This window comes from Agelaius tricolor, unplaced genomic scaffold, assembly GCF_023055355.1.
Source record: "Agelaius tricolor isolate 1412-34295 unplaced genomic scaffold, bAgeTri1.0.p SCAF_35, whole genome shotgun sequence".
In the NCBI taxonomy this organism is placed as follows: Eukaryota; Metazoa; Chordata; class Aves; order Passeriformes; family Icteridae; genus Agelaius; species Agelaius tricolor.
This window is the reverse complement of record NW_027269295.1, coordinates 6,262,936-6,286,143: the sequence shown is the minus strand read 5'-3', so window position 1 is coordinate 6,286,143 and position 23,208 is coordinate 6,262,936. Positions and strand designations below refer to the sequence as shown.

General features: G+C 37.8%; 1 protein-coding gene across 10 annotated transcripts in view; it reads left to right on the top strand.

The window, feature by feature from the left end:
• Nucleotides 1–23,208, top strand: part of SPAG9 (sperm associated antigen 9) — a 63,003-nt gene that overhangs the window by 21,602 nt on the left and 18,193 nt on the right. For 7 of the 10 annotated variants that reach the window (XM_071452836.1, XM_071452833.1, XM_071452837.1 and 4 more), the window contains 14 exons: nucleotides 4,317–4,411; nucleotides 8,984–9,137; nucleotides 13,184–13,394; nucleotides 13,891–13,990; nucleotides 14,559–14,680; nucleotides 17,783–17,840; nucleotides 18,373–18,525; nucleotides 18,614–18,665; nucleotides 19,082–19,212; nucleotides 20,345–20,401; nucleotides 21,249–21,422; nucleotides 22,090–22,219; nucleotides 22,464–22,556; nucleotides 22,837–23,004. In XM_071452836.1, coding sequence (XP_071308937.1) covers nucleotides 4,317–4,411; nucleotides 8,984–9,137; nucleotides 13,184–13,394; nucleotides 13,891–13,990; nucleotides 14,559–14,680; nucleotides 17,783–17,840; nucleotides 18,373–18,525; nucleotides 18,614–18,665; nucleotides 19,082–19,212; nucleotides 20,345–20,401; nucleotides 21,249–21,422; nucleotides 22,090–22,219; nucleotides 22,464–22,556; nucleotides 22,837–23,004 — 1,698 coding nt within the window. Of the gene's footprint in view, nucleotides 1–4,316; nucleotides 4,412–4,908; nucleotides 5,229–8,983; nucleotides 9,138–13,183; nucleotides 13,395–13,890; nucleotides 13,991–14,558; nucleotides 14,681–17,782; nucleotides 17,841–18,372; nucleotides 18,526–18,613; nucleotides 18,666–19,081; nucleotides 19,213–20,344; nucleotides 20,402–21,248; nucleotides 21,423–22,089; nucleotides 22,220–22,463; nucleotides 22,557–22,836; nucleotides 23,005–23,208 lie in introns of those variants that run through there. The other 3 variants (XM_071452838.1, XM_071452839.1, XM_071452842.1) reach the window with 3 other exon arrangements.

Sequence of the window (23,208 nt, the reverse complement as noted above, 5' to 3'; positions counted from 1 at the left end):
TTAACAGCTTGATCTGTAAAACCTGGATGTAACACCTTTACATACTAATGTATCTGCCAGCAACAACATCTTGTGCATGGATAAAGATGCATCAAGCTCTCCAGTGAGAATGGTGCTTTTACTTAGGTGAGAAACTCACCACAAACACTGAAAGGAAAAAAGGTGAAACATGGATGTCTAGAACTTTGATACTGAATCAAGGAGTTTCTATAAATATGTTACTTCAATAAATCTAGATTATTTGGTACAGAGAAAGATCTATATGCACACAGTTGGGTGCACATTCCCAAAGGGAGGAGCTTGCTTGTGCCCAGCCTGGCTGGATCTGCAGGATAAACAGTGGGGTCTGTAGCACCGAGACTGGTCTGACAGCCAAAGAATTACTAAAACCTGTCTGGGGGAGCTAAAGCAGTGACACAAGAAGGAAGGAGGAGTGAAAGAGCAAGGAAGGTATAAAGGAGATGCTCTCAACCTGGTTAAGGCCTACTATCAACCATTCTTGTCATGTTCCAATGATGACGTGACATTGTACGAGAAAGCACATTCCAAGGCCACCACACCCCTACCGTACAAAAAGGATTACGATATGGAATAGCCCTATTCATCACATCAGAAGCCTTCTTCTTCCTGGGCTTCTTCTGAGCTTTCTTCCACTCAAGCCTGGCCCCCACACCAGAACTAGGGGAGGTAACATCTCCAACATGGCATATCCACATTTGTTTGTGACAAGTGCCAGGCTTGTATACACTGGGAGTGGTTGTATTTGTAAGGGTAGAAATTGAAATGAGTGCCAGGATGTTCATTGTCTTTTACTGAGTGCTGAAGTTCAAGATGTAGAAAAACCTTGTAACACTTCTGCAGTTGTAAAACTTGTCACGTGCCCTATGAGGAAACCAATCTGAGTACTTTTATGAGGTGGAAAGACATTGCAGTCAAAGGGAATTGATTTCATGTTCACTCTGTAATTTGTTCAAAGGCATGCTGTAGTTGGTTTGTACATGTGCCTTAAAATCATTAACACCTGAACTGTGAATTGCTGTTAACTAAGGTAATCCTTCCAAGTTCTGAGTTTATCTTTAATTCCCTCAGCTAATCATAATTGAGTAATGTGTTCAATTACAACAATGCTGAAGTGCTCTTTGTTTGTGATGTGTATTCCTAGGAACAACTGGTTGTATTCAAAGTACTTGTGGACTTCATGGGCAGCAGAGCGAATTGTCTGTAGTGAAAGGTTATGGATGGCTAAGTATTTACTGGAGCTTGTATTGAAGATGGGTAGACACAGTCAATTATTTATCATCAGTCCTCCAGCATAACTTCAGTAAAAATTGTGCTGAGTGGAGAGCAATTCAATCCATTTAAGTCTATTTTAAAATATCAGTAATATTAAAACCTTTTTATTTCAACAGTGGAATAATCTCAAAACAGCAGAACTTCTAATCAGATTTTGAGGCCTCAGAATTCTAGTGCATTAATTCATTACAAGTTTTTGGATCAGAATGGCACTTCGTGGATATGCCAAGGCTTGAGGGTCATTTAGATTGAAAAGATTTTTGAATACCATCTGGTTCAAATCCCAGTGGTTTTGGAATGAGTTTTCAAAGTTTTATTGCAGATGAGCGGTTAGAGTGGGCTTACTTCTCAAGAAGCTGCAGTATTTATTACTATAACCTTCAAATTAAGTTTGTGGAAATTGGGAATTCACACACCATTTCTTATAACTCTACAGCACCAGCTGTGGAGCTGCCCATCCCATGGGAAGGGAAGGTGAGGAACTCTTTTCCTTGTGGACACTATTCCAGTATTGTGAACTTTTATCCTTGGAACCCTGAGTTGAGGCAGAGAGTGGGCTTTACATGGTGGTACCACTGTTCTGATTTTTTTGGACACCACAGGCACATATAGCCTGGATCTGTGGAGAAATTGATGTGTAGCACATGCACATAGAACCTTATGATTCTGTCAATCTTCAGTTGCCATGCAGCATTGCACATTCTGGTTTTAATTTTATTTTTTGGTTCCTATAGCTTATATGCATTGTGCTGAAGTATGTGATCTACAGATTTGCATACTTTATCATCAGCTTCATTTTCAGCTGCAGAACAATAGAAACTGAACAGTCCTTTAAATTTACTTGCCCTCCAGCCTCTGTGGATAATGTGATGAGATGTTTCAGTAAACAAAAGAACAGACTGAGAGGAGGGAAGAGAGTAGGTTAAAACCATGTCCTTTGCAAAACATGAAAGTTGTGTGGGTTTTACTGACCTTATTATTTTTTCTTATGTGTTAGCAGTTCCCTGGAGAGGTACTAGACACTCATCTTCTGTTCACTGGCTCAAAACAAAACAGTTGTTCTATTTAAAATTTAACTTTGAGATACCAATTGGTGTGCTGAAAATGGGAGGTTTGGTAGGCAGGTCAGTAACATTTTCCTCCTGTGATGAGGGAATACATGAACAGAATATGGAATGGTCTAATGTGCATTTCAAAATTAGACACTCTTGCCCCACCCCCCCCAAATTCCTAAACTATCTGCATTATAATAAATTTGTGTAAAACTATGCAAAGGAACAAGCGGAACACCTAGTTCTGGCTGCTTTGTTAAAATGGAAAAAAACAAATGTGGATGGTTGAAGGTGGAGCTTTCAGTCCTTTTGTGCCTTTTGTTTGTGTCTGTGTGTGAGCAAGCATTAAAAACCAGAAAACAAATGAGATGGTCTGGTGAAACACTGCATTTTGTTGGAGGACAAATGTTGTAAGCTTTTGACAGCAGTCCAAGTTATATTATTATAACATTATTATATAATGTTTCTATGAAAATAGCATGATATTTTTTTCTGGTCTGAATTATATTTATTAGTTCAGGTGAATGCTGGGAAAACCAACATCTGTATGTAACCAGCACTTAACATAAGTTACTGATTTGTAGACTATCCATCAGTCAGGATGTCTTAAGCCAGTTTGTTTGATCAGAAAAATCTGAAACTTAGAATATTTATTCCTATGTAGCTAATGCTGGCAAACGGCATTTGAGGAGAAGCTGGAACTAGCGGAGGTTGGTGGCATCTGAAGGTCAAACTTGGATACATCAAACCTGTCTTGAGAGTAACTCATAAATGTAGGTTTCCAGGTCCTGCTGAGTTCTGTACTCATGTGTGCAGCTGCCCCCAAAAGAAAAGATTATATAAACTGGTTGTACAAATGCCTGGAATATCACTATTCTGAAGTGTTTGTATAGCCTTTAGCAGAAGAAATTACAGTTTTAAAGAGTTGTTTGTTTGTTTGTTTGTTTGTTTTTTCTAGAGGAAGCTGTTAAGATGTGACCTGAATATGTCTCAGGAAAAAAAAGTACATTAAATTCCTCTGCAGTACACCTGTGATTTTTCTTCTTTTATTGTTCTTAGCCCTATTCATCTGTGACCGTGAATGTTGGAAGTGCTAAAAATACCAAATTGTACCTAGGCTTCTCAGGCTTTCCCAGTTTTAAGTTCAGAGATGTGTGTCCAAATGAAGCCCTTGGAATGATGCGGTGATACCTCATCTTCTCCCCATGCATGTCCTGGGTCAGTTACACGCTGAGAGCAGCATCCTTTGGCCATGGGAGTTGGGGCTCATTAAACAAGTCATGACTGTAGGAATACCATGTTGGCCTGTGCTTGTCTCTTGTGAGAAAGAAAGAGCAAGCAGAACTCATCTTGAGTGCTAAAAATCCACAGCCACTCTGTCCTTTTAATGAGATATCAGCCTAGATAATTTAAAACCAAACTTCCCTTACAGAAAATACAGAAGGCTTAAGTTTATTTGTGTTTTAGAAGAATAAAAGAAGTGGGGACTTCATATTTCTGCCTACAGAAATAATCTGATTATTAGCCTGTAGATTCAGAGTCTTTAATATTTGAGGAGCATATTGTCTGACCTTCGCAGTACTTTGTAATTAGGCCTATAGTGCCTAATATGTATCATGTAAAAAATGCTAATATCTGCTGGACATAGAGGTCTCAGACTCCAAAATGGATTTGAACATGGTAATTCTTTTCCAAACTCATGTTTGAAATAGTGCATGCACTTTCTTTACCCTTAGGAAGTTTCCTGTACATAAATGTACAAGGAAGTTCTCCCATATTTTTAATTTATTATGGACTTCTCTTCTGGTTTGTGGTTTTACACTCTGTATAATTTTTCTTCTTTATTTCTTTAATATCTCTAAATGCTTTTACTGTTTAGCATTGCAGGGGGAGAATATATTGGTCAAGAACTATGCAGTTGTAGTATAAGTAAATGTTACTAAATATTTCTGTTTCTGTCCTTTTAAACAGATGATACACAATTATATGGAGCACTTGGAAAGAACCAAACTTCATCAGCTAACAGGGGGTGATCAGCTAGAATCGACAACACACAGTAGAATTAGGTAAGCTATTTATTGCTCTCACCCTGAAATGAGAAAAAAATTCAATTCATTTGTGTTTGCAAGACTTTGTTCTTTAATCCTACAACAACAGTTTGGCTGAATCAGAAAGATTTGTTGTATGATTGGAATGCAGTAAGAGAACAGCGTAGAAATCCGTAGAAAGCGGCTTTTGCTGTTGTGCGACTAAGCATTGAGATATACTTCGTAGATTAATTAGCCTGAAACAATTTGAGCTTTTTGGAGTGTTTGTATTGGGGCAGGCAGGGAAAATATCAGTGACTGTCCCAGCATGGCCGCGGTCTAGCTGCGTCTTTGTGTGCCTGCATGATACCTGCTTGTCCTCAGGGCTTGCTGGGAATAGATTATGCAGATTTGGGAGCTTTGGAATCTATGAACCCCTCATGGAAGGAGGGAGAAGCACTCTCGGGCTGGCTGTGCTTCTGCGCTACTGCATTGATGCTGTGAGGAGCAGCAAGGGGGGAGGAGGGTGGTGATGTCATTGCTTTCGAGCTGCTGCAGAAGAGTGGAATGCTGCTGCTGCTGATGGCATTGTTTTTGTGGTGGCGGCCGAATGACAGACTTTGCCTACAAAGATCCCCCCTTGGCCCCTGCGTAGCCTTCTTGGAGCCGGCATTCCACCATGCCAGCGCAGCGCCATGAATCCGGGCTGCATGCTGCTGTTTGTGTTTGGCTTCGTTGGCGGGGCGGTGGTCATTAACTCAGCCATCCTGGTGTCGCTCTCGGTTCTGCTGCTCGTGCACTTTTCCATTTCCACTGGGGTGCCAGCTCTGACACAGAACCTCCCGAGGATCCTCAGGTACTCCGACCCACTGAACCCCATCTTTGTGTGCTCTCACTGCTCCCCTGCTTTCTGTTCTGCTTTTTCAAACAGGGACAAATTAGAGAAGTAAATTATGTAGAAGTGTCAGGTTTTGTTGTAAATGTGTCTATGTACGGAGATACAGTCTATTTTTATCATTGCCTTTTATTTAAGGTCAGTTTATGTATCCCTTCTGTGGAAAGCTTTAGCATCAGTTTAATATAACCTGCTGCAAATGCTGCAGTGTTAATGTCAGGGATAAAGCTCACGTTCAGTGTATTGTCAGGTACTTGGCTGATCTTATGTAGCATAAATGTATGCAGTCCAAGGCTTTGTACTATTAAACTGCACCTGTTTTAATAAAAAAGCTTATGTAAGATCAGTTAATTGATGTTAAAGCCACAGTAATTAATTGATCATGTTATTTTCAAGAAATCTGATTATTGGTTGGTGGGGGAAAAAAAATCTTTCTTTATTTAAGCATTAGAGCTCTTAAAGTGTATTCACTGTTTTTCAGCCAAATGTTGCCCTCTCCTCTGTTTCAGTACATGTATGGCAAGTTGCCAGCTGTCTGTCCGTCCTGTGTCCCGTCCCCCCCCGCCCCCAGTTTATGTTCTGTTTGTCCTATGTGCCTGAAGCAGTAGCAAACAGAAATGCTTTAGAATATTGTGGCCAAAAGTAGTCTTGGCATCTTTTAATACTATAATTACAGCTGGAAAAGTTTTAAAATGCAGCTTTCTGGCCTGAAAACTTGACATGTTTTACCTGTGGTTTTAATGGTAACTTAATGGTAAATTTTATTTTAAATGGGAAAAATGCTGGAAATTACTGTTCTCTGAACACTAATGTTGTGAAGTCACTAATGTGACTTTTTCCTCCTTAATACTTGGTGCATGTAGATTTTGTATGGTAGTATACTTTTAACTTGGGTCTGTGAGCACAGAAGTGTTGTTCCAAAGATTAAATGCAATCAATAGATTGAAAAAAAATACCAATTTATACCAGTAGCCAATAAAAAACTTGAATGAATATTTAAATATGAAGACATAAAAGAAATTTCAAGTGAAACTCTGTAGATTGACCTAGTTGGTAAGGCTCTGTTTGTTTAAAAGGGGGGGGGGGGGGGGGAAACCCAAACCCAGAACAAATATTTCCCAACTCTAAAACCAAACAAAACCAAACCAGAACTTCATATTCAGTAACTTAAAAGTTACTTTTAAGTTTTAAACAAGTCAAATGGTTTGAGAAATATTTTTTTTTTCCTAAAGTGCTTTTGCTCCCCCAGAGTATTTAAAGGATTTGAGGGGTTTGGGGAAGCTATGTTTTTTCCTGCCCTTCTAATTTACTTCAGGAATTACATGAATTAAAATTCCCTTTCTTAGTCTTAATTAATTTTTAAAAAGAGATAAAAATACAGGATGAAGGAATGTAATTGTAGAAAAAAAAATTCTATTTTTAAACACTAGTCAGATTTTAGAACTGAGCATCTAAAAGTTCCTAAAGGCTCCTGCAAATGTTTCAATGCATCACTTATTAGTTTAAGCTTTTAAAATATGTGTTTCCATTTTGCTCAGTGTGGCATTTTCAGATATTTTTTTTGTGCACTTGGGAGGTGGAAGAGGTTCTTTGCTTTCTGCTCAACAAGCAGTGAAATAAATTGAAATTTCTTCAGTCTAATTGGATAATTTCTTTTAATACTCACGTGATAAGCCTAATTTCCAAAATAGCCTCTTTTGCAAACTTCATTTACTGTACAGCCTTGCAATGCACCTGACCTCTGTTCTAACGCATCAAAATATGTTTATAATAAAGTTTTTTTTTCAAACTAATCTGGAAAAAAAAAGTGATGCCAGGTGTGAACTGTTTAAACTGTACCCATTTAATATTCTTTCTTTTGAGGATTGCAAAGCAGACCAGCTTTGTGGCATGTGGAATGTGCAATATGGAAATGTGCTGGACTCTCTGCATTAAGCCAGGCCTCTCACAATGCAGCTCTATCAACCACTAAAGGGCAGCTTTTCTTCCTCCTTTTTGTTCCTACACTTTTTATCCACTGAAATGGTCTCAGCCCCTCTTTTGACATAATCTCAGCTTCTGTGGCCTGTCTTTTGTTCCCCACATGCGTGAGACTTGTGGGAAATTGAAAGCAAAGCAGGACCTGTTACAATAGTGGGAAATCTTGGAATCCACTGTGGGGTTTCTCATTCCAGCAGTTGCAGATGCTGGAACATTATCTGATGTTTTGAATTTTGTAACCCAGACTGATTTTGCTTTACTTACTTGTTGCCTGTTTTGTTGTGCTAAACTACTTCACAATTAATGACTTAATTTGGAATAATATTTCTGAAAGACCAAGATAGCTCCAATGTGAAAATTAGGTGCAAATGATTTTGTGACAAGGAGCATCTTTGTACACCTGGACTGGAAAGGTTCATGCAATTCAAATTGTTTGCTGTTTGAACATTGTGATTTTGACAATGTAATATTTACCAAAGGGAGTTTGTTGATTAATTGGTAAATGAAATCCCTTATTCACTAACTTTTCTTCAAAGTAAATAAACAAAATCAAAAATATGTCCAAAAATGTTAGCTTTTGCTTTTCAGCACACCTTGCCATATATTTGCATGTATTTTGTATGCAGATACTAATTTTGCCTAGATTATGTTTAATCTGTGAAGGGCCTTGTGAAAGAAAGCACATGTGGTTGTGTATTGGCTTTTTATAATGCTAAAATGTGAAAACTATGCCATCATTTGTGCACACTTTTATCTTCTCCGTCTACTATACTTAAAGCTGTGCTCGTTGATTATAGTCATTTTTTTTTTCTGCATTACATTGTTTTGCCTGAACAAACACTTTGCTTATCTCAGTTCTAGGCCTGGCTGATATTTTTCCTTTTCAGGGCTGGCCTCAGTATCCTATGAATGGCATTGCACACAATGGTTTTGTCTCTTGCTAGCAGGAAGAATGAATCCTTTTGTTCACTGAGCACACTGCTGATTTTTTGTTTCTTTTGAGGGTTACTATGTAAACCTTTGGAATTTCCAGATGCTATTTGCCATAAGGAAGAAGAAAGAGTGAGGAAGTGAAAATTTGGGATGAAATAATTTGCTTTGCTGGCACAAGCTTTTGTGTAGCTTTAGGGTGAAGTAGAGTGTTGGAACTGATCTTGGGAAAAACTGCACAATTTTTAGCTGAGCCAGTTGTAACATTGGTAATTCCCTGACCCAGTTCTTTTCTCTTACACAAATCCATTTCTGTGATCTTCAGAATAAAATACCGAATGATTTGAGAAGAGTTGCTTGAGGGTTACTGTTTACAATTTTGCAAATGTTTCAGTTGATGATTTAGCTGTTTGCTGTTCTAGAAATTATGTGGTTATATCTTGGAGAAAAAGTTGCAAAATGGTTTTTTTAATAGTGGCTACTGAAAACTATTTTCAATCTGAAGTAAGGAAACATTTTTGTCTTATACTTCTATTGAACAGGAGTTTCATTTCCATAAAAATTTAGCTGTAGTGTAAATCAATAACTGCTATTTAAAACCATGCAATTGACTTGGCAATTGTGAAATGAGGAATTATTGGGTGCTGTGACGCAGTCTGGGTGTGCTGCACTGTGCATTTAATGGAGCAGTGTCTGGATGTTTGAACCTGGAATTTCACCACTTCCCTGCTGATTTCAGAGGCTGCAGGCAAATAAACTGTGGGACATCTGAGATGGCTGATGAACCCTGCATGTCTTTCCAACAGGAAAGAGCGTCCAATATCCCTGGGCATCTTCCCATTACCTGCAGGAGATGCTCTCCTCACGCCCGAGGCTCAGAGGGAGGTAGCAGAAACACCTGCAGCAGAGCACTGGAAATTCCACGAGCTGAGCCAGCCACGGTCTCACACCAGCCTCAAGGTGAGTGCAGCCTGGCTGCCTTGTGTGGCATACAGATGGTAGATCTTTGGGAGGATGCAAAAAACCACCAAATTGAAAGAGGGGAGGTAGACCCCTAAAACTTCTCTGTATAAGCCAAATGCATTGCTTACTCCAGTGAACTTTGAGGGAACTTTTCTTAGTACAAGAAACAAAGTGTTGGGGACATTTTCCAAATGAGTGATAATACAGATTAGTTCTCCTCTTATTCTCAGTAGTGGGTCTTTTCTTTCTGACTAAGGACCCTTTCTAAAGGTTCCAACTTGTTTTTCCACACTAAATATGTTACTAGGTAGTGGGAACAGTCTAATTAAGTTTATTAATGCTGCTTTAGAAGGAAAGCTTTGGTTACTACATGGGCAGTGCTCTTCATGCAGCCTCTACCTACTACCAGCTGTGTGGTGCAGGTAGACCACAGAGCTAAGAATGATGTAACTTTCCTTAAATTAGTCTGTGAGCGTGATTTCCCTTGCTTGTAGCCTGGTCATCATTCCTGCAATTGTTCTATGTTCCAGCTGTGAGAGGGTGGAATAAACCAATCTGCAGGAGTGGAGGAATGGGGGAGTGGTGATGGAGTGTGATAAGTCTGGCAGTCTAGGGTGCACTCACAGCACAGCAGGAGGAGGATCTGCAGGGTGAAGAACTCCAGAATGTGTAAATCCTCCCAGTATATACTTCTTCATGAAGTTTTTTGGAATGTACTGTTATTTTTGGAAAGGCATATAGCTGAGAGGAGTTTCCTCTTAAGTGAACTTAATACCTGCCTAGCACAGGAATATTAACTGATCAGAACTACAAAACTATTTGGAGGTAATAGGAATCCATTTATTTATCATAGATGTCATAAGGAGATAATGGGAAGAGTAAGTAGTGGTTAATTATAGGGATATCAAAGTGACAGTGTGAGTTTGCTTCTAAAAATTTTTCACTTAAAAAAAGAGTGCTAGTCAGGAGGTTGGATCTTGAATATGTCCAATTCCCTTTGTCTTATGCTATTAGCATTAGTGAATTGGCAGATTTTAGGAAAGCTGACTGAAATATAACTTATGTACAATAAATACAAGTTATGACTAAGAGTAGATGGAGATGAGGTAGAAAGGGAAGCTTCTGATTCCATCTTCCTCCTCAGAAAATTGGCTAATCCATATTGTCAAAATAGGCTTCTTGGTATAATTCTTCTAAAAATAATGCACTGCTAAAATGAGAATTCACAAAATAGCACAAACTTTAGTTGTACAAATCTATTTATTCAGAATAAGTTCCTTGAGTCCAAAGCAACATCTTTACTTTGTAGCTATGAATGTAAAGTACTTCTGAATTGAACTTGTTGAATAACCTGATATATTGAAGTCAAAACCAGCATTTGAAACTTTTTTCTCTAATACTTTTCTTCTGAGTATTTTTAACATTCAGTGCAAGGCACAAACAAGATTCTGCTGCTTTCTAGCATCTATTTTCCATTCGTGCCTGAACGTTTCCTTAATGGTCAGTATTTCCTCCAAAACTATCACAAACAGGGAGCAGATAGGCAGTGATAAAAAAATCTGTTATTCTGTAGCTTGTACAATAGTGAGATTGCTGGATATCATTGTAAGATGACACATATTTATGTACCAGTCATTCTTTTCTACTCATTCCTGCACTGCACTGCAGATGAGTTACTCCTTCAGATTTAATTACTGAATTTTTAAACTTTTTTTTTTCAAGGAGGTGTCTATTGGCAACATGATGAAAAAAGTCAATTTTGCTAAGTCAGCACCGCACTGAATTTCAAATGTTTAGTCTTTGAGATATTCTGATTAATTCAGTGTCATTTTATTAAATTACTTTTGCTTTTCTTTAGTTCTAGAACAAACATTTGTAATAGTTTAATTTGTGTGGTTTCCAAGAGTAATCTAAAAAAATACCATAGATAATAAAGTCAGAAATATAAAATATATGGGGTGATTTGAAATTCCCTTAGGGAAAGAACCATTCTATTCCCTGTTTTTTCTTGTGCTATCAAGCTATTTTCCTTGAGCTTTGTGTGTGAAAGTCAGTGATTGGTTTGTGCTGCATCAGTTAGTGGATGCTCTTGGAATACAAAGATGTAGAAGTGTTTAAACAGAGCCAGCAACTCTGCTGAGGTTTTATTTCTTGTTTGTGTGAGCTCTGGTTGCCCTTGGTAAGGGGCACCACTTCCTCCCTTCTGTATCTGCTCACTCGAGTATGAACCATTAGCCAATGCCTCAGCTTCACCCATTCAGAAGGCAGTTGGGTAAATTGCAGTGTTTTTTCCTTTTCTTTTCTTTCATTCCTTTAGAGGTGTCTGTATTTCTGAATACTTTTGATAGAAAATCGAATATTAATAATTGATTATTCTGCAATTTACTATAAAACAATGAGAACTGTCAGTAATTGATAGGCAACGAGTGCTGTATTTTTGTTTCTGGGATTTGCAAATTCAATGTGGAGATGTTACTATAGGATGCAAGCTTTACATTTATGCTGATATACATAAATATCTGCTTTCCTCCCTGTCCCCACGCAAATAAAAATTTTGCCTTAGTAAGTTCCAAAAGGAGAAATCTGTAAGTTACAATTCATACTAATCTTATGCTAAGTACAAGTGAGACAGTGTACATCTACATGCAGGTCTCTTCTGTGTGTTATTTTAAAATAACCTTAAATTCCGTTTTATTTCTTCCTCAAAAAGGCATTCAGTGAATTTGTGCTTTGCAAAATCTAAACCTGTTTTGTTCTTGACAAAAATGTCACAGACTTGTCCAAGAGCCTTTCTTTCATCTGTGATTCCCAAACAAACTTTACAAGAACTTTTGATAAAATGTTACCATCCTGCCTCCATTTTGCACACAGCAGCCTCAAAGTTCATCTTTATTTTCCCCAACAAGATTCCTCTAATGGTGTGTGCTAGAAACTATTGGCCTAAACAGGCAGACTTTTTTTCCTCTCTGCAGTGGGCTGTTGTACACTGTCATGTGCTGCTTAAGTCATAGATCAGACATCTGATGTGGGTCTGGGCATGAATGGGCAGTAAATGGCAGTGAATGAAGGAGATGAGAGAAGAGCTGAAAAAGGGCTGTTGGTATATTCAGGTAGTGGCCTCTGGCTGCACACGCAGTCCACTCTGTCCTCCCACACAGTGCTGGATGCAGCTGTGTCGGGGTGATGGTCCCAATCTGGAGTCCAGCAGCTGGACTAAGTCTGTAATTAATGTCATATGTATGGGTCTTGACATGGTGTCACTGTGAATTGTTGCCAGGAATCAGTTTCTGGGGAGGAACTGTATACTGATGTTCCTTGGTTGATCTGAAATCTAACTGGACAAGTAGTTACCACAGTTCCAGGTCCCATTCCCACGGTCAGCCAGTGCTCACAGTTCAGACTGGAAAGCATGTAAAACTTAAGCAAAGTGCTTGCAAATATGGAAATGTTCAAGGCCAGGTTGGACAGGGCTGGGAGCAACCTGGTCTAGTGGAAAGCATCACTGCCCACAGCAGGGTGTTGAAACAAAATTATCTTTAAGGTCCCTCCCAACCCAAACCATTCTGTGATTATGATTCTATGAATTACCACAGTTTTATATTAGTTAAATCCATATTTGCATCAGTTCTTCAGTGGCTGCTTTTAAAGGTACTATGTATATTAGGAACCATTAATTTTATAACAGCTTTGGGACGATTAGGCAGTTCATTGTTGTGCAGCTAGAAGAACTCTTAGGATGAGAATGCTCTGTTTTCTGGAAGCCTTCACAGAAAAGTAGTGACTAAAATTATCAGCCGAGATCAAACATTGCTATTAAAAATAAAGGCATTTTTACGTAGCTGTAATTGTCTTAGCAAGAGTGAAACAGTTATAGGTTAAAGATTACTATACTGGCTTAAAATATTATTTTTATTCATTTGTCTTTGCATTTGCATAATTTTCAATAAAATACAGTGATTTTGTTGTCTGTTCCTTAGTGTATATGCCCAACTCTTCTAATAAAACTTTATGTTAATTTTTTACTGGTAATGGTGCAATTCTAGGATGAGCTCTCTGATGTTAGCCAAGCAGGCTCCAAATGTACTACGCCAGCATCCACAGCTGCTTCAGATGTTCCTGTGCTGCCTGCTGAAACCCCTCAAAAGGAAAATGTTGAAGGGCTTGCCAAGGACACAGAGATGTCAAATGAGAAGCTGGATGTAAGCAAGAATATTGAAGTACAGGTAGCTCAAGAGACAAGAAATGTGTGCACTGGTGAGCAGCTTTAACTTCTTAATGTAGGGTTACTATGGACCTTATATTTGATCACTTATTAACTATCTTTTGTTGTGCCACAAATGAGAATGGGGTTTCTACTCAATATTTTAAGGAGTACAGAATATTGGTCAGAGATAAGTCTGTTGTTTATTGGTGACTTTAGTCCTTTTTGCTTCAGAATCAGAGTTATTTAAGACATTTCTTTGGCAGTAGAAAAGGCACATAGAGTTGTGAAGTGTTGGACATCTTGGTTTCAGTTACAGAAATAGTAGGAAATAAGTGCTGTTGGATGACTTGTATTAAATTTGGGAGAGACCTAGAAATTCCAGTATCTGCACTAGAGTATCAAAATCTGTGGGTCTTTTCATTTAATTATTTTGGTAAGTCTTTGTACGAAAGTATCCTAGGTTGGTGATTGATGAAGAACTACTACATGTAGTTAATATGTCATGATGATTTTGTTTATGGGCATGTACCACTTGCTTTGCCCCAGGGGGAAATGAAAATGAAGAAAAATCTGAAGTTCAGGCAATTATTGAGTCAACTCCAGAGTTGGATATGGATAAAGATCTCAGTGGATATAAGGGTTCCAGGTAAGTTGTGTGTTGTGATTTGAGGAAGAAGACAAATTTTAGAAGGTTATTTAAAGATGCTGTATATGGGAATTTTCCTTTTCTTGTCTTTGTTTAATTCTTCTGATGAGAAGGATAAAATTATCCTATATGGTGAATCTTAAGGGTGTAAGAAGAGCTTTGTGTGAAAGGAGCCCCTTCTCTGACCAGAGGAATATTTTGACCTCCTACTATTCAGTTCTCTTGCATTCTTGTTCTATTAAATATCTTCCAATTTAGCTGAGCTATCTGTTTTTCAGGCATTTGGGGTAAGTCCTGACACAACTCAATTTCTATAGGCCAAAACTTGACATGCTTTGATTTATTACAATCCTGTCCAGCTCAGTATCAGCAACTGCTTTAAGTTTGAGATCTTGATGGCAAAGCAGTATTTGAAAATAGAATCTAGAACTTGTAAGTCAAATGAAAGCTTGTGGGGTTTGTTTGAGGGAACAAATGAACTACAGGTAAAAAATACAGAGAAAGCTTTTCTGCATTGTGAGAGTGTTATTTCCCTGCTTTTTCATGTCTTCTTTAATTCTCTGCCCAGCACTCCCACCAAAGGCATCAAGAACAAAGCATTTGACCGTAACACAGAGTCACTCTTTGAAGAGCTGTCATCTGCTGGTTCTGGCCTAATTGGAGATGTGGACGAAGGTGCAGATCTACTGGGTAAGAAAGATGCTGTATACAGAAATTTTCCTTTTTAGGAAGTGCTTAATTAGTCTTGCTGGATTTGTTGTTACGTATCATTTGCATTAAAATTGTTTGAGTAGCATCCTAAGGTAATCATTGGAATGCAAAACCAGAAGCATTTCTTCTTTCTCTCTGTATAAGGAGCTTAATCTTTTGAGGCACTTCCTACACTACTCTCCATTTCTCTCTCTATGTTCTCTTACATAAGGATTTTTTTCTCAAGGAAGGATTTTTGTCTTGAACTAGTTTTAGGTAGTTTTATTCAGGTCGTGCCTGATCTGTAGTGGCCTGGCTTTATCACCTCCTTAAAGATTTTAACTTGAAAGAGAATTGCAGCAAATGAAATGGTGGTAATTTGAGAATCAAACTGTTAATTGATAGGGGAGGGAAAACCCACATTTCTCCTTCCCCCTAAGCATCTTGCTGTTACTTCTATGCTGACTATTTCAGTCACTTGTTTCAAATGACTGAAATAAATTTGAGTTGACCAAGATCAAAAAGGTCATCAGAAGAATAATCTTTCTATAAACAATATAGGAAGATATTTTTACTGTGTAATTGTTCAAGCCTCATTTTGAAATAATGGAAGCCGATACTATGGAATGTATAAAATGCAGATCCTACTCTCAGGTGCTTTCCAAATGAGCTGTGTACAGAAAATCAGCAGCTTGTTTGCTTCTGTCCTCTGACCGTGCAAAAATACAGATTGTTAGGACTGTTGAAACTCCTGTGTGCAATCTGTATTTCTGGTTGTTCAGTGTTCCTCCAGAAACTTATTTTATATCAAACAGGTGACATTTCTGCAGGTATTACTCACTAGGAGTAATGAGCCTATCTCCAGTCTGAGATGGTTTTTCTTTGTTGTCACTCTGAGCAGTGAGGCTCTCCTCCACATCCTTACTGCAACATACTCCATCTAAAACTCTTGGATGTCATTCCATTCTCACAGAGATAAGTAATCATGCGTTCTGTATGCAAAAATACAGATACTGGAGGGTATTAACATGGAGCAGCATCCATCCCTTAGCTGTGATAAATTGATTAAAGAAATCAAGCTATTGTCAGGATATCCTGATCCTAATACTTTGTTTTTCATGGGCAAAAAATATCATTTTTAATATAACTTATTTAAGGTTTGTCAGTGAGTTTATTACCATTTTCTGTAAATCTATTGCTGGAAACACCAGTGTGTGCACACTAAGCCTAGGGTTATACCTGCATTTGTTATACAGAATGTGTTGGTCTGAAAATTTTATTTTAGAATCATAATTTTGCTTTGAGAACAACCATAGTTCAAAATCTGAAAAGCCACACCTGCATCCAGGATAATCTGTGTGTTTGAAGCATTTGGACCTGTTCTAAGTGAGCAGTAAACTTCAGTATAGAGTTGTTTAAAAATAGTTAATTAGGATTCTCTAATCTGTTTTCTCTTGGGCTGCATACCCAGGGGAATATTCTGGTGTGTATGCTTCTTTTTTCAAAAAATCTTTGAAATCTGTTGCTTCTCCAGTTAGGCATTCTTGGCTGCTGCTCTCATACAGTATGTTCTCTGCATTTTTTCCCTGCTTGGTGACTTTTTTTTTTGCCGTTGCACTCTGGCTTTCTAGTTTTTGTTCTTGCATTATAAGAGATCCTGAAACCTGTTGGATGTGATCCTACATACTTTTATCTGTGAATATTGAAAGTGTTTAAAAAGCAAGACCAGCTTCAATAAAATCTCTTGATGGCTGTAGTATAGGGGATTTCTCCAGATATTGATAAATTAACCATGGTTGATCTAAGTTACTTCAGTAAATATCATTTACTTTTAATCCAAAACCCATAGAGGGAAATGTCAAAAGAGAGAACTTTGACTTGCATGTCTATTTATAGATAACTTTTCTTCTTTATCCAAATATCTTTAAAGTCTTCTGCCGCCAAAGTTGCTTAGAAGATTGTGTTTCTAATGTATTTTAAAAAGCCTCCACCATTAAGATACCTTTTTCATACATTATGTTAATCTTGAATTAACATAATTTCTGCTGTTATCTGTGTCATAATTATTTTGCTGTGCAAATGCAAAATAATTATTCTCTCCTGAAACTATCTTTTTTAAAATTCTGAAAATTATCTTAGGTATGCAAAAAATAGGGTGAGAAATTAATTTCCAGAAATCTAAGTAACACTGAAGTAGTTATGTTAGAGTTATGTTGAAAAGTTATGTTCACTTTTCTCCATAAGATCATATTAATTGGAAACTTCTGAATGGCTTAGAATTTCTTCCAAGGACTGTGCTTCTAAATTATTTCACAGAAAATGAGAGACTTTTATTGAGTTACTGATTCTTATAAGAGGTTTAACCAATGGAAATGGTTGTGACAAACTTAAATCCTTCCACATCAGTCTTCTGTATAAATCCTGCTTCTAATCACATTACATCCCACTTCAGATTTTTGGTGGTGGCTTTGTTTTAATTCGCTCTTACTTCCTAAGTCTTAGTATTTTATTTCTCCTCAATCATACTACACCTCACCTGAAATGTTTCTTGTTCTTGTTTTTGCTCTACATGGAATGCATGGGCTTTAAAGACCATAATTTCTTTGGTAAGGTATCATTTGCTCTGGGGAAATCTGCAGGGCTTTCACAATCTGAACTTTATTCAGCATGTTTTTTGTCTATAACGGATACACTTTGGTATATAACAATTTATAAGAGATCAAAAAGCAATAATGATAATGGTGTAAAACACAGTTCAGCATTTTAAAAACATTTTGTGGTCTAATACTTCTGCAACGTATGCTGTGTTTGCTTTTTGACTTAGTACTGTAACATCTTCTGAATATACAGAGTAGCAGCACTGGCCTGTGCTTAGGTAGGAATGTCTTCGGGCTTTTTTTAATTGAAGTCAGGCTGGGAGAAGATGGGAGGGAAGGCTAATTGTAGAAGGTAGGTTGGACCTGAAACTTCAGATAGCTCACAGTTCTTCTGACAAGTTTGTCATATGTAAAATTCATTTGACTTTAGACAATGGCAAAACATAAGTTTTCTAAAAACATCCATTTTATTTGCTAATTTAATGTGTTTTTTTCCTTTGGAAAGGAATGGGGCGTGAGGTTGAAAACCTTATTTTGGAAAACACTCAGCTGCTGGAGACAAAGTAAGTGAGAATGTTTTTGTAAAAAATACTGACTTTCTGTTATTTCATTATATCTTCAGTATCCTGATACAGAATTGAAACTATACAAATGTGCTCTCAGTTCTCAGAGTAATGGGGGTGTGAGTATTTTGAATTTGTAGGTGCATTTGTCTTGAGTTGGTCTTCTAGAAATTAAGGATCTAGTAGGACAAGTCTGCTTTTATCCTTGTAAGACTCCAAGAAATGCAGTGCTGTGTCCTGATGATATCAACTCCCTGTCAGAAGCACAGCTTTAAGTGCAGAGGCAAATCCACTGGAGCACTGTTAAAGGAAAATCAAACTATTTATCAGTACTTTTTTCTAATAGACAGAATGTGAATGTGTTTGAATGTTGGAGATTCGGGAGGAGATGATTTGACCTTTAAGAAAGCTGTATCTTTTTACAGCAGCTCTGTGTAAGAAATGTGTAGGTCTTTAAAAATAAAACCAGGCTGAAGCTGAACTGCGAGACCATGGCCATCCTTATAACCATATGTTTTCAATGTTTGTGTAGAAATGCACTGAATGTAGTGAAGAATGATTTAATAGCAAAGGTGGATGAATTGACCTGTGAAAAGGATGTGCTACAAGGTGAATTAGAGGCTATAAAACAAGCAAAGCAAAAGCTTGAAGAGAAGAATAAAGAACTGGAAGAAGAGCTGAGAAAGTAAGTTTAATTCCATGGTTGTAAAAAAGGAAAAGAAGAAAAACCGTACTGTGATATTTATTGCAGCTGTTTTTTATTTTCTTTTTAGAGCTCGTGCAGAAGCAGAAGAAGCAAGACAGAAGGCTAAAGAGGATGATGATGTAGGTGTCTATGTGTGGTGTATTTTGTGTGCATACGTCAATGGGACATTAGAAGTCTGTGTGTTTAGTGAGTGCTACTAAAACTTACTGCTTAATAAATAGTGGTGAAGTTCCTTCCTGTATAGAAATGACAGAAGATCTAAAGAGCACAAGTAAACTTAAATTGACAGTGATTAGTTGTCTTGCTTTCCTCTCTGCCCACTGTTAGCACACACTTTTTTTGAAGACCTGTTTTCATTCACATTATATTGCATTCAAAGGATGGGAGGAGAGGAAGGTAAAACCCAGATTTCCAAAGCCCCAAACTATTTGAAATCTGGAATTGTGCCCTAGCCTGGCTGTTATCAAGAGGGTGGCTCTGCAGGGCCCTGTGGTGCACCTTTGTCCCTGCCATGTTTATTAACTTGTGTGCCCAGAGCGATGTCCCCACGGCACAGCGGAAACGCTTCACACGTGTGGAAATGGCCCGAGTGCTGATGGAGAGGAACCAGTACAAAGAGAGGCTGATGGAGCTGCAGGAGGCTGTCCGATGGACTGAGATGATAAGGTGAAAAGGCTTTATAGAATCTTTGATAGAGCTCCTTGTGATTTTTAGATGCTGGGTGATCTGGTCAGCAGGTTCATTGCCTTCTGCTTGTTTTCCTCATGCCCATGAGGATCATTGGTTTTAAGTTAAGGGCATATAATTTGTCAGAATGGTTCTTGGTGAGACCTCAGTGAAGATATGTTACTTCATATGATGTGAATACACACATTTTTTCAAGGGATGCTTGTTCTGAAACAGAAAAAAAGTTGGTATTTGTAAATAACATTAATGTGGTGAGCATTAAAAATTATTCTGTGTGTACACATGCCTTGTGCTGTCAAAATAGGGATAATGTCTTCAGACTGAGCATAATTCCTTTGGAAAGACTTGGGTTGTTTCAGGATAAAGCAGTTTAAAACTGCGCAAGGCATGTTAAATATAAACAATAAAGATGGTGATTTGGTCTTGTTTGCATCCTGAATATTCAGTTGTTTGGAAGGTATGGTTCGAAAACATAAGTTTTCTGCCTCAGACCAACTCATCCTTGTCCCTGACCACAGGTACCAGAGGCTGTGGTGCTGCCTGCTGGCCATGGACAGCAGTGACATGTAATTGTTCCCATTGTCTTCATGCCTGTGACCCTTTAGGAGGAAAAATGTACATTTCCAACAGCCATGGCTTGTTCTTCTGTAGCTATTGTCTGCTGTAGAAATCCTCTCCTATCTCTAATCTATGGCTATGGGAACACTTTATCAATTATTTACTGATGTATTGAAGATTAATAGACTTTAAAACAAAAAACAATGGTTAAAATATTAAATAGGAGGCAGAATAATTTAAAATGGTTTGCTGCTTTCTTCAAACTTTTTTCATTACAAAGTGTTATGCAGACTTGTCTCTTCTGTCTGAAAAGTTGCCAGTTTGTTTGGGATGCAAAGAAATGTGGATGAAGCTTATTATGTAACTTTATTTCCTGTAGTGGGAATTTCGGTATTGTGCTCTGATCAGTAAAGAAGTAGTAGTGTGGAAAAAAAAAGGCTTTGTTATTTTCAAGATGTTATCCTTTTTTAAAAAATAAGAGTTTCACACTGTTCCATTCCTTTTCCTTTTTAAATTGTTGCTAACTTAGTAACTTGGAATTAATTTCTTGTAGAGCATCCAGAGAAAATCCAGCCATGCAAGAGAAGAAAAGATCAAGCATTTGGCAATTGTAAGTATAGAAGCACAACTTACTGGCAGAAATAAATAAAGACCCTAACCAATTAGCTGGCACATTTGTGTATGTTAGCTAATTATTTTTTGGCAGACGAAGATATCTTAACATTTCTCCTCTTGTTGCCCAGCATTCCAACTCGGTAAGACTGCTCTGGAAGACAAAATGTATTGTAAGCTGCAGTGTGTAGTGAGTGGCTGTGCACTTTGTGAAGTTAAATACCAAAGTGCTGGAATTTTTTTCCTAGCTGAATATGCACCAAGATTCTTGTTCTGAGCATTTTTTCCACATTCATTTTTATGACGAAAAGTAGAAACCTGAATAGCATGTGTGGGGTTGCATTTATTTCAGCTTCTTTTCCCTCTGTGAAGTACAGCTTACCGAGTGTTACATTCTCCTTTCTGACTTCAAGCTCTTAAAATCTAAACCAGTATTTTTCTCAACAAGACGTTTGTCAAATAATCCTTTTGATGTTGTGATTTGCAGAAAACTGTTTTATCTTGTTGCATAGAAAATAGTGGGTTTTTTTAAATGCTGTCTGCATGAACTAATGTCCTTCAGAGAACTGTCTTCCAGGTGTGATGTTAACATCCTAATTTTGTTGGTTCCCTGTAGATGTTAATTAAAGATGAAGTTCCCATTGAATTTGATAAATGGGATAATAATCCTTTAAAAATTTTTCTTATGGACACGAGTTTTGGGCGTTGAAAGTTTTGCTGAGTGTGTTGGGCTCCAGTTTCTTACCTTATAACTGTCTTGAACAGGCTGGCATATGCTGTGTTTTGCCTGCATAGTCAAATTTGGATGTATCTGACAAATCTTGACTCTTGTCTTTTTCTTCTAGTTTTAGCAGGCTCTTCAGTTCATCCAGCAATACAGCAAAGAAGCCAGAACCTCCTGTCAATGTTAAATATAATGCTCCAACCTCGCACATTACTCCATCAGTCAAGAAAAGAAGCAGCACCATATCTCAATTACCCAGTGACAAATCTAAAGCCTTTGAATTCCTCAGTGAAGAGTAAGACATTTTGGTTTTATAGTAGATATGCTCTATCAAGTGTTTACTCTTTTAGTTCTCTGAGATTACTAGCATGCTGCTAAGTGAAGTATAATCTCCTGAAGTGAGTGTTGATTCACAAGGCATCAAGATAGTGCAGAGTGAAATGTGCAGCAGTGGGTGAATACTTGGAGCACCTGGCTGAAATATTCTACTTGGTAAATACCACTATCTTTCAGGAAAGTGCATTTAGGCACAGGAGGCAACACTTCGTACGCTTTTATATGAAAATGTTGTAGCTGAGCAATAACTGTACAGGTACTTAAGGTTCACTTAAGAGTCAGGCTAACAAGAATCTGTAATTATTTTTTTCTCCTGTGCTTTGTTTTGGCAATATGTCCTTGTGAGTTACAACTTTTGAAGCTCCTAGTAGAGCTACACAACCCAAGTTAATTTCTTTTGAGGATGCTGGCAATAGACTTTCTGGTTTTGCCTGGTTTTCCCCAATTCCTTAAAAATAGCCCACAGGAAACCAGGGGTCTTGATACGTGAAAAAAACCTAGGGATATCCTTGGTAAACCAGTGCTTCCACAGTGATCTTGGTTACTGAGTTTAACAGCAATTCCCATTGCACAAGAGATTCTAAAGAGCATAAGTAAGAAGTTCCTTAATCCTGATTCTTGCTCAGAACTGAAGCCAGTTTAGCCTCACGCCGGGAGCAGAAGAGGGAGCAGTACCGCCAGGTGAAAGCTCATGTCCAGAAGGAGGATGGCAGAGTGCAGGCTTTTGGCTGGAGTCTACCTCAGAAATACAAACAGGTATGATGTTTTCAAGCATAATGGTAACAGCTTCATGTTTTGTCACATTTGAAGAGGGTGTGATTTCACAGCTTGTGTTTGATTCTAGCTTTTTTTTGTTGAAGTTAGCAGTAAAGAATCTTTGTAAAGGAGACAACAATGCAAAACTCTTAATTGTGTTTAATAAATTCTGAGCAACTGATTCCAAAGATTGTAAACCTCTTTTAAAAAGTAAAATTTTTTGTTTATTTGTTTTTTTACCTAGGTGGCAAATGGCGGACAGGGTGAAAATAAGATTAAGAACTTACCTGTACCTGTTTACCTGAGACCTTTGGATGAGAAGGATACCTCTATGAAGGTAGGATGTTTCCAGTGATGATAAGAGACTTGGGCAAACTATAGCTTGAATATTTTTGTTTTGGACTCAATTACATTCTTTTTCAAATAAGTTGTTTTTTTAAACATAGTGAAGAAGAATTTATGTCTCAGTAAAATGTATATGACTTTAATTGTAATTAATAACTTAAAATGGACTCTGGATATATAATAATGTTGATATCACTTAGCATATTTAACAATGCTTGTCTCTCTCTTTTTTTAGTTTGAGATTCAAGTGAAACATTTCTTTTTCTCCCAAGCTGTGGTGTGCTGTAGGGGTGAACCTGTCAGGAGGGAAGACACGAGATGGAGGATCTGTGGTTGGTGCCAGTGTGTTCTACAATGATGTGACTGGTGTGGATGCAGATGGCAACAAGCAGCAAACAGGATCCCAGAGTAGCTTAGATAAACTAGATCAAGAGCTCAAGGTAAGGTCACTGCAAGGCACATTTAATAAATTATATAGTTATACACCTTTACTGTAGAGTACTGAAGTATTTTCTAATCAGGTTCATTGGTAACAAATAGAGTTTTCTTGGTTAGTCATTAGCCCATGATGTTTGGGCTATTGAGTCCAACTATTAAATACTTTCGAATCTTCCCTTGCTGGCAAATCTCAGGAGCAAATAAAT